The 16,779-nt window shown below is 32.2% G+C and overlaps 1 protein-coding gene and 2 pseudogenes across 1 annotated transcript; 2 read left to right on the plus strand and 1 right to left on the minus strand.

The window, feature by feature from the left end:
• The first annotated feature begins 6,438 nt into the window (after positions 1 to 6,438).
• LOC107417266 (probable O-methyltransferase 3) lies at positions 6,439 to 8,364 on the plus strand (annotated as a pseudogene).
• A 576-nt stretch (positions 8,365 to 8,940) lies between these two features.
• Positions 8,941 to 11,453, plus strand: LOC107417269 (putative pentatricopeptide repeat-containing protein At1g09680). Its single transcript, XM_048472712.2, has 2 exons — positions 8,941 to 9,678; positions 9,844 to 11,453. Exons 1-2 carry the CDS (start codon positions 9,041 to 9,043, stop codon positions 10,919 to 10,921), a joined length of 1,716 nt encoding a protein of 571 aa, XP_048328669.2. The 5' UTR covers positions 8,941 to 9,040; the 3' UTR covers positions 10,922 to 11,453.
• Positions 11,454 to 11,898: 445 nt separating this feature from the next.
• On the minus strand, positions 11,899 to 15,683 carry LOC132803404 (wax ester synthase/diacylglycerol acyltransferase 4-like; annotated as a pseudogene).
• Between the last annotated feature and the right edge of the window lie 1,096 nt (positions 15,684 to 16,779).

Consider the following 16,779-nt stretch of genomic DNA (forward strand, 5'->3'; position numbering starts at 1 on the left):
CTAATATTGCAGATTAGCATAAAACAAAATAAAACAAATAAAGATAAATTAAACTTAAACAAAATCTTGGCTCTAATACCGAATGATACGAACATAGGACGATCTACTCCTAACCAACCTATGATTAGAAACCTCTCTAATGGTGTTTTAGGTGTTCAAATAGAACAAGAGAATTCTTTCTCACAATTAATTTTTTTAACAAGAGAATTCTTTCTCGCAATTAATTTTTTGAATAATATGTAAGCTGCTTTTGAAAGGATTAGGGTAAGGTTAATCTAAAGAGAACAAGGTTTTATGATTGGAAATTGATTTGGAGTTTTGGTGTTCTCGGCTTCGCTTTGATTAAGCTACTAGAAAATTTTCCAGTTTTGGCCGGTTTGTGTTTCTCTTGGTTTCAAAATGGAAACTAAGGTATTTTCTTCAAAATTCAACTCCCTTATACATTTAGATGTAATACATACTTATAGTATACAAAATAGGTGTGAAAGCACACCATTGCTAGTTCTAAACACCAATACAAAACAAGTCCTTCATGGTGAAGCAAAACACATGTGTAAGGTAACTTTGCCAGATGCATTATGGTTTGTTGACAAGTGTTGCTACCTCATTAGGTGCTTCATGTTGAAGTAGTCCTCATGCATAATGACACGTGTCCTTCCATGCATTGGATGAGAGAGAGGCCGAATGGTTTGGTTCCATGTCACCAAGTGGCTTCCATGTCACCATCTTGGTCACCAAAGTGCTTTCCATGTCATCAAAGTGCTTCATTTCCCTAAGCTTTCTAATTCTCTAGTTTAGCTAATACATATTAACTAACACATTTTGGTGTCTTTGTGCACCAACTTAACAAGCTTATAAAACATCATAAAAGGACTTACTTAACTACAAAACAGAAATACAAAACAAACTAAGGTAGTTGCTTCTCGGCCAAGGCATGAGGCTTGGTCTCGGGTTTGGATGGTTCATGGCTAATAATTTCCTTGATTCTCTAACAGATTTCTCATTGAAAATAATCTTTTAAATAGGTTTTGAATGAACAAAATAAAATCCTATGAGGATTATGAAATTTCGGCCAACATAGTATCAAATTAGGAAATTGCCTAATTTCACACCCTTTCGTAATCTAATTTGTATTAATTAATTCCTTAATTTTAAAAAAGAAATTAATTAATTTACAATCAAAATAATAAAACTCTAACTTTCCTAAAGTAATTATTCTAGAAAATAAATAAATAAAACCAAAAGAAAAGATAGTTTCCTAAAATAAAAAGTCGAATTCAAATTAGAAAACTAGTTGACTAGTTTGACAACTAAGCTATCTTTAACCAATTTTCAGCTTGTAAATGCTCCAAATCAGCTCCAATGTGCCATGTAGGATGCCAAATAGGATTAATAATTATTCCCATATGTTGCTCCTTGATTGGAATAAGTCAAATTTGCTTGATCAACAAGAAAAGTCAAAGCCAATAGCAACATGAGCATTTTCGACCGAATTGAAGTCTTATGCACACACAAGCTTTTGATCAGCTTTAGTTAGGCCTATATATGATTCCGTGGTCTCTTGGGATGCTCAATCATATTCAAAAACCAATAAATTCATTCCTTGCTACTGGGGATCCATTTATGCCTTCGTAACTTGGTACACAAGACGAGCTTTGGATCTTCTGGTATTGTCATGCCCTCTTGAGATTGAATCACCCCCTTGATGAAGTTAACCAGATGTCCTTGAATTTCAAATGTCCTTGAATTTCCTAGCTTGTGCCCTAGTGATTAGTCCCATCTTCATTTGTACAGGATCAGCGCCCAGCAGATAGTCTGTTGAATGGACAGGGGTGGATTCTCATTATGAACTTCTGCCAATATTATCAAAAAATTTCAAATCTGCAAAGTGAATGATGTATCCCGTATAAAATAAGTGGAATCAATCAAGTAGTTGCATATCAAAATTTGAAAATAAAATAAGTTATAACCTCTATTAGCAAGGGCATAGAGTAAACTGTACATGCTCTACCCTACTTTTACATCACATTTGTATACCTGTCCTTTAGTCCTTGGTTGGCCAAACCAAGCTAGAGGTACAAACCTAACTCACAAGTCGTTATGATCATATCATAATGATAGGATATTCATATGATATCAATTATAACAATTTAGTCTCAAAGGACAACACATCATAATAACTTGGAAAGCTACAGATAATCCATTTCACTAACAAAACATTTATAGATAATAGCACTATGGCAAACCTTTAGTAAAAAAACATAGTTTCTCCACAAAAATCATCAACTTAAATCTTTTCAATACTATAGTCAAATTCCAATAATATAGTATATACACATATATAGAAGTTTGCTTATAGGCATTTTCAATTATCAACAATAATTTAATAAAATCCCACTCACTAGTAAAGTGACTCCTAAACTGATTATGCCCACTGCTCATTCGAGTTTATATGCAATGTGTTTCTTCCTTTGAGGAAGCATAAAATAGTATCAAATACTATTTTTGAGAATTTACCAATCATTATGAAACAAGCAATTAAATAGGTACTCCTAATAAAAATAGCTCAAAATAAAATATAAAGTTCTAAAATTCATATCTTCATGCCACATCACTATTTTAGCATGTCATCTCAATGTCATGTTAGCAAGGTGCCACATAGACACGATGGCACATCAGCTCCAACATGCTACCATGTTGGTATCAAGATTCATCTTCTCCACTGATGACTCTAATCCAATAGAAACCAGCTTCCAAACAACTGCTTTTCATATGTGACCTTCAGTCAAGACATGATCCAATGATTTTCGTAAATCACTGCGACCCTCATCGATGTTCTCTCCTATTTCTTAACCTTCGATGAATTTACATGGTCAAAAATGGTGGTTGATATCAACTGCAGCTCCTTTAACTCATTTCTTAGCTTCAAAACATCACCATTTTTCCATGCAAACACCTAATTCTTTTCAAGTCATCCCAAAAACAAACTAGACTTTCAAGAAAGTTCTTACCTACAATCGCCTCCACCTACATATCCCATTTAAGCCCAAGGTTAAGAACTTCCAAAAGTCATAAAAATGACAACTCTCTCACCTTTCAACTAATCATGCATGCAAGAACAAGAAAAGATCAATCAATTCAAGAAAAGCTAGGTACCCTCATTCTGCATCGACCCCTCATTGAAAATCATAGCTTTGACAAAAAAGTTAGTTCCCTTAGTTTAGTTTGCTAACTTAAGCAACAATTGTAGCTTCTTTCAATGCATAACCTTTTTAGAAAGAGGTGTAGTCCCCTGTCTCTCTCTCTTTCCTCCCCTCAACAGCAAAAAATGAAGCAGAAACAAGAATAAGAAACAAAGAAGGGGCAAGCTAATCTCATGGTTTTAAGTGGGCAAAGAAGGGCAATTTTGTAATTCCATTGAATGTTAAGTTTGAAATGACCAAATTGTCCTTACCTTAATTGTCCTCTTAGTCTTCTTAAAGGTATTTTTGTCATTTCCCACATCATGTTCGTAGTTTATGTTAATACCCCTTCACTCTTCTAGCTTCATTTCTCATACCCTAGGGCAAGATTGACAATATATAATCATGAACATGTAACTACCTAATATTAAAAATTTATTGGTACAAAGAAACAAAAATTTGGATTTTGTATTTGGTAAACACATGGTCAAATTCATATCGCAAAATAAGTTAAAATAAAATTTTGAAAAAGGGTTTATAGGATTAAACTTTTATATTTTTAATAATAAAAATTTGAATTACATAATTAACTTTAAATTTAGTATTTAGGGAATCACATATACCATCTAACTAACTCCTTCTCTAACGATGAGGGATTGTATGATAGTATTAAATAGGGATGTAAATTTGTTCTGTCCAACCCAACCCAAGCTAAAAAATTTGAGCTTAGGCAGGCTCAGGGCTTTTTTTAGTCTTCAGTGGGAAGAGGGTTGGGATAGGCCAATATTTTAAATCTAAAGACCACTACCCAACCTTATGGGTATTGAATTGTGTTTTGGGCTTAAGTATCAGGCTTGAACTTTAAGTTTAAAGCGTATTTCCAAATTTGAAGTTCAAAGTTTAATTTTGTGTTTATTTATAATATTAAAATTTGATTAAAAATATTTTTTTGCTTAAAGTATCGTTATGATAATAAATAAAAAATAATAGCTTAACAAAAGGGACAATGCTACAGTACCATATTTATTAACCAATGTTTTTATGTAAAAAATGTGGCTATTTTTTCAATAGTTGGTTATTAAATACTATCTTAAAATCATAGTAGGCAAACCCAATGAATAATGCAAAGTCATTAGACATCAAATATTTGGTTACAAAATTTGGTGAATCAAGAAATACTCTAAATGAATTATCATATCTTATAACAAACATTAAATAAATATTGTTTAACATATAATAAATGCTTACAATGTATTCAATAAAAATATAAAAATTATAAAATTAAATCGAGTTAGCTAATCTAGCTTCACTTCGATTCAGCCTGATGGGTAGTCAATAGTTGGGGCTTCAAATTAGGTCTACATAATTTAAAGCACGAAGCTGGGGGAAATAAAAACTGGATAGGCTCAATTTAAAGCACGAAGCTGGGGAAAATAAAAACTGGATAGGCTCGGGCCTAGGCCATATTGACTTTGGTTGAATTTGGGTAAGATATTTTCTAGATGGTTTGATTGGCTTCTAGGCTTTTGGACTTTTTTCTTTACATCCTTTGTTCGGCTTCTTATTGCCTTGCATTCTTCAGGTTTCTCTCTTAAGGTCCAAAGTCTTCATTGGCACATTTTTAGTGGAGTTCAAGCCTTAATACCATTATGCCACTCCCTAGGTCCATGATCCAGCTCCACTAGCATGATATTAGCCAATTTAAGTCTAGCCCATAGGGTTTTGTTTTGGCCCAAATCTCACTACCTTACTTTAAATGCCTCACACTAATAACAGAAGTGTCGACACATATATATACCTTGGCCAACTCCTTTCCCAAAAATGTAGGATTATTCATTGGTCTTGCCCCTTATTTTGTTGCATTCTTTAAGATCATAAATATTATATAGTTAAATGTACTTGAAAAAAATTGATTGCTGTAGTTTCACCATTACATACAAGATTTTCTATTAATTTTGACTTCAAAAATAAAGATAAAAATCACTGTAGTGTAGAAATATAATATGGATAACTAGATCATCCAACATACTATAAATACTATAGGATGGTTGCGAATCAAAATACATTCCAAATAATTCAATGCTCTTAATTAAACCCAATGGCAATACTAGATATTATTTCCTCATATGGTAGTTTAAAGTTCAAATTCCTTCAACTCAACTTATTAAAAAACCAAAAAAAAAAAAAAAAAAAAAAGGGAAAAACTTAATTGATTATATGCAAGCTAGCATACCTCTTTAACATCTAGAAAAATAGTCTTATTCAATAAACACATATAGATATATAGTCATACAATTTTTAGACTTGATGGATATCTGGGGAAGATGTACATTGATGTTGTGTGCTGCTTTGTTGTGATGATCTTTTTGCCTATAGCATAGGAAACATATATAGTCATACATTGTTACACATTTGTTGCATTGGACTAGATAGGATCAAACAGCACTATTTTAAGTTTGATCTAATCAAAATATCACACATAAAATAGTTCAGTCCATCTAGTCTAATTCGGTTTAACAAGTGGGCTTGGTCAAGTCAATTGAGTCATGGCTTATGTGCGTTTAATTTACCAACCATAATCATATCAAGAATACATTTAATCAAAATTGGCATACTTTGATGCAAATCAATGTGATATTGGCTTGTCAACCATACCACAATGACTATGTAAAGGATCTTATAACTAAGTAGAAGTTTCCAATGATGAATCCTAAACATTTTAGTTAATATTTTATTCACCCATTCACACTTCTGAATACCATATCTCTAATAAATATATTCAAACTTTCAGTGTGAATTTGAGATATATATATATATATATATTCTTACCATCATGTAAGCTCTATTTATTTCTGATTCGATTTTGCTATTTCATATGCTACTCTATTGTAATTCCTAGGAATGAAAGATAAAGAAATGCTATTAAAGAAACCTACTGGATATTCTATCTTTCTCTCTCTACAATTTTCTCTTTTTAAGATATTGAAAAGAATTGAAATAATATTTTCTCTCTACAACTTTTTCTCTATAAGATAGAAAAACGCAGAGTAAAGAAAAATGATAAAGAAAAAAAATTAAAATAATATGTATTTTATTATTTTCAAAACAAGTGAAAATATCATTTTATTGTTTTCCAAATTTTTTTTTTTCCATTTGTTTTCTAGAACTGTTTTTGAAAACTAATGGCCAAACAGATAATCTTTTGTTTTGAAAATAGTTTTTTATTTTACAAAACAGAAAACTATTTTAAAAACCGATGGTCAAACAGGGCCTAAAGAGTTTTACACACATTAATATAGATATAGTTGATGAAGAAAATGCAAACAAGCTTCTTCATTCTCAAGCCCATGTTTGGAACCACATTTTTAGCTTCATAAACTCTTGGTCTCTCAAATGTGCTATTCAACTTGGTACCCCTGATACCATCCATTCCTATGGCAAACCCATGACTCTTTCTCACCTCATATCTTCCTTACCAATTCTCCACCAAAACAAAACCCCTCATGTCTATCGTCTAATGCGAATCTTGGTCCATTCCGAGTTTTTTACTATCCAAAAAACCAATGTAAATAATGATGGAGAAGAAGAAGGAGAAGAAGAAGGTTATGTTCTCACTGATGCCTTCTCAAGGACAATCCTTTGAGTGTGACACCATTTTTTATGGCAGTGTTGGACCCCGTTTTGACCAAGCCATGGAACCATCTAAGCAATTGGTTCAAGAATGATGATCTTACGCCATTTGATACCGCACATGGAATGGCGTTCTGGGAGTACGGTGGACAAGACTCGAAGCTCAACGACTTCTCAATGATGCCATGGCTAGCAATGCTCGGTTAGTCACGAAGGTGGTGATTGATAAGAGTAAGGGTGTGTTTGAAGGATTGGATTCTTTGGTTGATGTTGGAGGTGGAACAGGCACTGTCGCAAAGGCTATTGCAGATGCATTTCCTAATGAGGAATGCACCGTGTTTGATCTACCACATGTTGTTGCTGATTTGAAAGGGACCAAGAACTTGAAATGTGTCGGAGGGAACATGCTTGAAGCAATTCCTCCTTCAGATGCAATTTTGCTCAAGGTAAAGACTTACTCTAATAAACCATGAATCATAATGTTTAATTTTCTTAAAGCATATATATGTATATATATATGTATGTATTCTTGTGTATTTAATAATTACAAGACCAAATATGTTAAAGCATATACATAAAACGCTAATGCTATGCAAGCAATTTAATTATGTCAAAGCATATACACAAAACGCTAATGCTATGCAAGCAATTTACTTATAACGTCTATGTTCTGTCGAATTTGCCTCTCCATAAGATGCTTATTAATAATTAAGCATGATAAAATAATGGTTCTTAGCAATATTTTGAAATGTAAAAAGCTTTATGCGAAGTGTTTTTAATTTATATTTCAGAAAAAATTCTTTATGAATTTATATATCAATTTAAAAATAGACCTTAAAAAAAATTAAATGATTGAGAAACAACAACCATGTATTACTTATGGGTTAATTATTTCTTAATTAACCCATTTATAATTGACATGTTAAATATTAAAAATTGTCACTTGATCGGTTATCTAATTAATTTATATAATTAATTAATTCACGAGATTAAAAATTGTCTGTCCTTAAAAGGCTAGGAACAATACTAAATTAGAATTACATGCATTTACATGATTGCTGTTTTTTTTCTTTTTGGGTTTTACGCATGATTGCTGTTTGTTTGTGGTTTCATGAGCAGTGGATATTGCGTGACTGGAGTGATGAAGTGTGAAAATACTGAAGAAATGCAAAGAAGCAATTGCAAACAAAGGAAAGAATGGAAAGGTGATAATAATGGACATGATGATGGAGAACAAGAAAGGAGATGAAGAATCAATTGAAACCCAGCTTTTCTTTGATATGATGACGATGATTTTGGTCACAGGTAAAGAAAGAACTGAGAAAGAATGGGCTAAACTCTTTTCTGATGCCGGATTCAATAACCATAGTATAACTCCCATCTTGGGGTTAAGGTCTCTCATTGAAGTTTATCCTTAAATCTATTACGAAGCTTCCTTAGTATATCATATGTCATGGGTTTTAGTTTTATTTTAATTAGACTCTTTTCTTTTCTGTTTTATTTCTTTATATATGTAATGTATCAAGATATAATTATTCTATATGTATAATTGGATACATACAATATTAGTATGAGAGTTATTAAAATATTTATTAAATTTATTTATAATTAATGTGATAATATCTAATTGTTTATTTTTTTAATTAAGTTATTTATACATAAGTTATATAAACATGCCAATTAATAAAATCTAAAGATAAGCGGTTTGTTAAATCAATTTGATAAATTACTGATTCACCAAAAAAAAAAAAAATTTGATACATTACTGGTATGTTAATTTGTCGAAAAAATACATATATATATATATATATATATATATATAATAATAATATAATTTGTACTATCCATTTTAGTTTTTTACTTTTATTTTTAATTTTTCTTCAATTTTTTTGATAATGGGTATTGTGTCAATTTAGCCCATTAGTTATTTTTTTATTTTTTATTTTTAATTTTTTATATATTTTTAATTTTTTCAGAAAACAATTTCACCATTTAATGTTTAGTCTCTTTCCATTAATTTTTATTATTACAATTTGACAAAATTAACCACCAACCGTTCAATAAGATTAGTCTATAAACAATAAATTATTAATTACTTTTTTTTATTATTAAAAAGATGAGGCTATAAACAATATCAAACTTAAAAGAAAATAAATAAATGGGGATCCAAATTGTTCATTGTCCTCATGATCAATGTAGAAATTCGCTGGTAAAAATTGCTGGAGCATATGCAAAATTGCAATTGCAATTGGCGAAATCCCAGGCCAAAAAAAAAACACAGAAAAAAAAAAGAAAAAATGGGAATCCTCAGAGTCTTAAACTCAAATCACTCTCTGCCTCTCCACCACCTCAGAAGCTTCCATGGATCCTGCTTCTTCTGCTTCTTCTACTCTACAACCGCTTGGTACTCTCCTCCACCCACTCCTCGCATTGAAGATCCAACGCTCTCTGCGATCTCCGAAGCTATCAAGAAAAGCCATGGAAAGCCTCTGGATTCCTCTCTCAAGAAGCTCCTCCCTTCCATCACAGCTCGTCAAGTTATCGACCTCATCAACTTCAACCCCCATTCTGTCTCTCCTCTTTCTCTCTTCTCCTTCTTCAACTGGCTCTCTTCGCAGCCCAATTTCTGCCACACCGTCCAATCCTACTTCACCATGACTCACTTCCTCTGCGCCAATCAAATGCTCTCCGAAGCCAAGACCCTCCTCCGATTCGTCGTCTCTCGGAAAGGAAAGGACTCGGCCTCCTCTCTCTTCGCTGCTGTTCTTGAAACAAAGGCTGCCCATGATTCTAGTTTCGTGTTCGATGCTCTGATGAATGCTTATACCGACTGCGGCTTCGTTTCCGACGCAGTTCAGTGCTTGAGGTTGGTAAGGAAGCATAATTTTCGTATCCCATTTCATGCTTGTGGGTATTTGCTGGATAAAATGTTGAAAACAAAGTCGCCAATGACGGCGTGGTCGTTCTATTCTGAGATTTTGGAATTGGGTTTTCCGCCGAAGGTGTATAATTTCAACGTTTTGATGCACAGATTGTGTAGAGATGGTGAAGTTAAAGAAGCCCAGTTGGTGTTTGATGAAATGGGGAAGCGGGGTTTGCGTCCCACCGTTGTTAGTTTCAATACTTTGATTAATGGGTACTGTAAATCAGGGAGTTTAGAAGAGGGTTTTAGATTGAAGAGAGTTATGGAGGAGAGTAGAACATCTGCCGATGTGTTTACTTACAGTGTTTTGATAAGTGCATTGTGTAAGGAATGCAGGTTGGACAATGCAAATGAGTTGTTTGTTGAAATGTGTGAGAGGGGTTTGGCTCCGAATGATGTTACATTTACCGCATTGATTGGTGGGCAGTGCAAGTGCGGGAGAGTTGATTTGGCCAAGGAAACGTATCAGGAAATGTTGAGGAAAAATATTATACCTGATTTGGTTACATATAATACACTTATAAATGGCCTTTGCAAGGTTGGGAATTTAGAGGAAGCCAAAAAGCTTGTTGATGCAATGAGTATTAGAGGGTTGAAGCCTGACAAGATCACTTACACTACACTTTTTGATGGATGTTTCAAAGAGGGAGATCTAGAATCAGCCCTGGAGATTAGGAAGGGAATGATGAAAGAAGGAATTGAGCTAGATGATGTTGCTTTCACAGCCCTTATTTCAGGATTGTGTAGAGAGGGAAAAGTTGCTGATGCAGAAAGAACGTTGAGGGAGATGTTGAACACCGGAATGAAACCTGATGATGCCACATATACTATGATCATTGATGGGTTTTGTAAATTGGGTGATGTGAAAATGGGATTTAATTTGCTTAGGGAGATGCAGAAAGATGGCCATGTCCCAAGTGTTGTAACCTATAATGTGCTTATGAATGGACTCTGCAAGAAAGGACAGATGAAAAATGCTAATATGCTCTTAGATGCCATGCTTAATTTGGGAGTGGTTCCAGATGACATCACCTACAATATTCTCTTAGAAGGGCATTGTAAGCATGGAAATCAACAAGGTTTTAATACATTGCGAAGAGAGAAGGGCCTGGTTTCAGATTATGCAGCTTATACTTCACTTGTAAGTGAATTCAGTAAATCATCCAAGCCTCGCCAGAAGAGATGATTGACCCAGTTTTGGAAATCAGTGATTATGAATTATTGAATGTGGTTGGTCAAACCGATGGATGGGGGAGTTGTGTGGAAGTTAGTAACATGAATAAGGGACTTAAGAATGATTCAGATGAAAACCAAGGGACAGTGAATTCAGTTAATTGCCAACATTCACATGTTTCCTGATCGAAAGAGCTTCCCAGTGTCTGCTCATGATTTGAGTACTAAGATAGTGAGTATTAATTTTCATGACAAGAACATTTTCTCATGGTGACTTTTGACTATATAAGATCAAGAGCAAGGAACAAGGCTTTACACAGTTGCCAAGGCATATGTCGATGGTTTGCGGAGGAGCTTTTCAGCAACTTGTTTAAGACATAGCTATTGAACAACAGAAAATCCTAGGTCAAGGAAATTATAATCAATGCACTATATTCTTCCAAGTCCAATTCAAATTAATCATGTCTCAGGATTCGTACTACATGGAATGAGAGCTTCCAATTTATCTTAGCACAATAATTGAAGGGTTGTGAAGTTTTTTGTCATACTTTCTGCTTAGCTCCTAATCACTTGATTACACTGGCAGGTACCATTTCCTTGGAAGAAATTTCGGCTTTGTAAAATAGTTGATTCCTAAACAGGATCTTAGACATTTTAATGGATGCACTCTGATAGTGACAGGCAAGATTTTATATGAAAATTTTAACAAATTTACTTTGGTTTAATTAAACAGTTTATTTAGTAACTTCTAAATAAGAGTAAATTTGACAAATTTAATTTGTATTTACCCTTATCTGAAGAAAATTTTGGTAGGGAGAGAAAGTGATTGGTAATTAGAATCATACTTCATACAATTCACATCCACTGGTAATTAAATATAACAAATTCATGTTAAGCTTCTGGAAATCAACATAAAGTAACAAGAAGAAGATGACCAAAATGACAAAAGAGGCGGAAAAAATTGTTCAATTATCAAATTTTTTTTTTTTTTTTTTTTTTTTTTTTTTCCTTTTAGGTTTATGGTGATGAGTTCCAATAACATAAAAACTAAATAGTAAAATAAAACAAACAGAAGTTACATAGTTTATTAGAATTGAACGATACAATTGAAGAATTCCTCTTCTTAATTTAATTTATTCTTTGTAGATTTATTGAGGGTGGCTTCTAATATGATCTCGTAGGCATTTTGCATGCATAACTTGAATTTGTGAGGATCTATGTGCCCTTTCTCAGTTCCGAAAGCAACCCTTAGCTCTCCCATATAACTTACTACTGAAATGTGAAGGTCCTGCAAGACCAAAGGCGTGTATAAAAAGCTATAAAACTTAATACAAATAAACAAATATATAACTAATTGTTAAATTTTTATTGAACCCCCAAAATGATTTATATTTGAAATAAGTCGGTATTAAAAAACAAAAAAATTAAAAGGTTTAATATGAAAAATATAAAATAATACAGTTGTAGGCCTCTTTGGGTCATGTTAGGCTAAGACGTTGTATAAAGCCCATTAAAAAGGTCTCAGGGCTGACCATGAGGAAAGCCGTACATTTGTGGTCGATTTCGGGCTCAATTCAACAGGCTCTCAGATAAAATTTTTGGCCGGGTTTATGTAGATCGGCTCAATTAGATTTTGAGCCATTAGGCATTTTTATACCAATTAATTTTACTTTGTTTACAATTTTTCTTTTTTTAATTTATATTGGGATGAGGGGACGTAAATTTGATATAATTATCCCAAAAAAAAAAAAAAAAAACAGTGGCTTTTACATTGATTTTCCCTCTATTCGGTATATACTTGTTTTAATATTTTATTTGGACAAAATCAATACCAAAAACGCACCTGAGGTGTACCAATCACCGTATGATATAAGCCTTTAATTGGATGATTAGCTAATGCCATTTGTTCCACTGGACCTATCATATTTGAGATTGTCATGCTGGTATTCTTCAATGTCTTGCGAATGTATCGGGATACTGCCTATATCAATCAATGGAAGATTAATATATAGTGTATATAAAGTAATGATATGTTGGGAATATTGCACATTAAATATATATATATATATATATATATATATATGTTAATAATCTACTAAGAAACGTTACTATATCTGCAAGAAACTCAAATATTATTAATTAGTATAAAAAATTTAAAAAATACAAACTTACATCAGCGCCTCCAAGTTTCTTCATAATGTCCAGTAACATGCTAGTGAGATAAACATCGAAGAGTTTCTCTTCCTGGCTACTAATTTTTGAGAATAGTATACAAAGTCTAGAGGATTAGAGAGTTTTGTTAAGCTTGGTATTGGAATATGCAAGAATGTAAATCGGTTTCCCCATGGCATGTCTGCTTTATGTTTGGTCATCTCCTTAATAGATTTGTAGTCTCCAAGCATCCTTGTATTCAGCAACACAAGTGCTGTACTATGTGACTCACTGCCACTGCTAATGTTGTTTGCTTCTTGACTTATGCTTATCTCTTGCATGTAGAGTTGACTGCCCAAAAATATTATCCCCACGATCACGTCGTTTATCGTCTGCATTGGGAGTGAATAATAAAAATATTTAATTAAAACTCGAATACTAATTAATTACATGGTTAAAAAACAAAACTGTGACAATATTTATAGATTTTGCTCCCATCATATAATAATATTATTTTGTTATACATCCAAACTTTTTTGATTTTTGGGATGGGGTATTCAAATTCTTGACCTTTGCCAAAAGAATAATTACTTTGCTAATAGGCTCATATCACAGAAAACTTCTATATCCTAACTTCCTAACTTAAAAGTATATCGAGCAATTTTAAAGTCATATTTTTATCCCTCATTATAAACTTTATTAATCAAATAGTATATACATTTAATTACAATTTCTAAGTTTTAAAGACATAGTTAGTGTTTAAGTTTGTGTTGGCGGTCATATATATATATATATATATTGCTGTAATTTCTTTTATAGTTATGAAATGAGAAAATCAAATGTGATTAAGATATTTACAATATGTGAAAGAAAAGTAACTTTACCAAAGTAAAAAATTGGTTAAATACGTACCACTCCAAGCTTGTCCTTGATTAACTTGATTTGATCAAGAGAGAAAGCTATGGTAGTTATTATAGTTGGTTGAAATTCAAGTCCTTCATTTCCAGACCTTATTGCTGTTTGGTGATCTTCAATTAAACTGCTCTTCAAGATGCTCCAACTAAAATCTGATACAGTTTCGAAAATCGATGAGAAAAAATGAGGAATATAAGAAAATACACTCCGTTTCTCAGGGTTGATCATTGATCTTGAGCTTCTGCGTGAAGGAAATGTTAAAGGAAGAGAAGGGTTTTCGGCTCGTTTTAAACAAGAAAGAAGAGCACCCATAAGGGAGTAACCATCGCCAAGTGCATGGTGAAGCTTGAATATGACATTACCAGCTGCCTTGGTAGTTGGATATTTGACAATGTGAATTTCCCATAGAGGTTTATTTTGTGAAAATCTTTCTTGTGAAATTTTTGATAGGTAGTCATCAAAGTGGTCATCATATGATTCCGGCGAAAGGCTGGATGGAAACATGGGGGTTTTGACATGGTCTTCAAGCAATACCTCAACTCTCTTCCATCGTTTCTTTCCATTTTGGTCCTCAACCTGCGAATTTATGCCCCAAAAAAAAAAATAATAGTAATAAAATAAATAAATAAATTGCTAACTTTCTGTTTTATATGAAAAGAGCAACACATATCCTTATGCTTTGTGCACTTTCAGTAACTATATGTATAAGCAACTATATTTAACTTAAATTGAGTAACTAATTGTAAAATTTGTGCGCAAGCTCGTTGACTTAATTATGGTATGATAAATTAATAGAAGAATTTAGGTATAGTTTTAAATATCAATTTATCTTAACAAGTGGCCTTAAAAAATAGAACTTGAATTGATACTTTGAAGAATATATATATATATATAATATATTAGAAAATACAATGAAAACTAGGTAAAATTCAGTCACCTACACATGTAATTTATGATTAATTATGTCACAATGAAAAAAATAAAAGATAAAAAATAAAAAATCAAATCATCGATAAGCACATCATATATATGAAAACCATAAGATGGTGAGGGAATTATCAATTATAAATATAATCACAATACATACCTAGGCGTAACCCCAAAAAATTTAGCTGAATTTTGCTATGTTTTATATCATGATTTGATAATGGCTTGGAATTTAAAATAGAGTGCATTCGAAAGTGTATTAAGCAAGATATGATAAAAAAATGAAAAATAAAATAAAAGAAAAGTAGAGAGAGAGAACCATAATGGAAGAGAAGCGTTCATTGATGGGCAGGAAAACATGGTTGATGAGTGATATAATTTGACCATCTGTAACGTTGATTGGAATCTCAAATTCCAGAACTGCAAGAATGGATATTGATAAGATAGAGCTGTTGAAGTATTGTGCATTAGGGCTTACTGGTTCCCCTGTTTCTCCAAACTCCATATTTTTTTGGATGTTGATTAATTTCATGCCCTTGATGTTGCCAGCCTTGGATATGCTATAACTTAATTCATTTCATTTTCGATCTGTGTGTGTGTGTGTGTGTGTGTGTGTGTGTGTGTGTGTGTGTGTATTTGTGACAACAACTGAAGTCAATACTGCACATGCATAGAAAACTTATTTCCAATCTTCATATCTATCAAGATCAACACAACAATAAATGAAAAAGGAAATGAGGGTCTTTTTTTTTTTTTAAATATTTTTTTAAACAGTTATGTATGTGCTTAATGTGCACTCGGGCTTACTGGCTCCCCTGTTTCTCCATGCCCCATATATTTTTTTGGGTTTTGTCAATTTCATGCCCTTCATGCTGCTAGCCTTGGACCTGCTATTACCTAATTCATTTTATTTTTTATCTATTATATACATAGATAATTATTTAATATATGTATATATATATATATAATGATACTAACATATTATTTATCTATATATATATATCTATACGTGGATTCACATTAAAATCAATATTTTAAAAAATATATATATTAATTTTGTTTTATATCTGCAACAGCAAAATTAATATTTTTTCTATCAATTTTAATATATATATATATATAACATGCATGAATTAATGTTTGTACGTATGCATACAGCCTAGCACTAGTACTAGCTGACAAAAAAGTTATTGTCGATCTTGACAGCGTGATCAATTCAACGAACAATAAATGAAGAAGGAAATGAGTGTCTTTTTTTTTTTTTTTTTTTTTTTTTTGGGTCTTCCAAGCAGTTATGTATGTGATTAATTGGTCACCTACATCCAACGGTCACCTACATCCAACGACACATTGGATAAGTTCATAATTGACTCTGGGTGAAATGCCTTCATATAGTGGTTAAAAAGTTAGGTCACCTAGAAATAAGTCTCAATATATATACACCCTATAATAGCCCTTCTAAGTTTACACTACTTATTGATTTATTTGCGTACTTTTCTTGGTTCATTCGAGGACTATTTAAGTGAGAAAATCACTATTTCTTTAGACAAAGGTTTCAAGTTCAATATTCACCTTCAATATTAAAAATAAAAAAATAAAAAAATAAAAAAAGATGTACCCGAACAAGATTGAAATAAAGAATATGATATGTAATTTTTGGAAAAAAAAAAAAAAGAATAGATCCTCAAAAATATAAAATATATCCCTTTATTTGATGATGTATAGTAAATAATGCAGATTGAATATTAAGGCCTTTGGTACGATGGAAGAGTGGAAGGAAAAAAAAGATGATTGAAAAATTGAGAGATATGAGATAATTTTTGTTTGGTTAGAATGAAAAAAGAATAGAAAAATAGAGAAATACATTTCTATCTAGAA

Source organism: Ziziphus jujuba, chromosome 4 (genome assembly GCF_031755915.1).
Source record: "Ziziphus jujuba cultivar Dongzao chromosome 4, ASM3175591v1".
NCBI classification, from domain to species: domain Eukaryota; kingdom Viridiplantae; phylum Streptophyta; class Magnoliopsida; order Rosales; family Rhamnaceae; genus Ziziphus; species Ziziphus jujuba.

Coding starts and splice junctions, on each gene's coding strand:
- LOC107417269 (XM_048472712.2), top strand. CDS start 9,041: ATGCAAAATTGCAATTGCAATTGGCGAAATCCCAGGCCAAAAAAAAAA. Junction 9,679..9,843: donor GACGCAGTTCAGTGCTTGAG/GTTGGTAAGGAA, acceptor TTTGATGCACAG/ATTGTGTAGAGATGGTGAAG.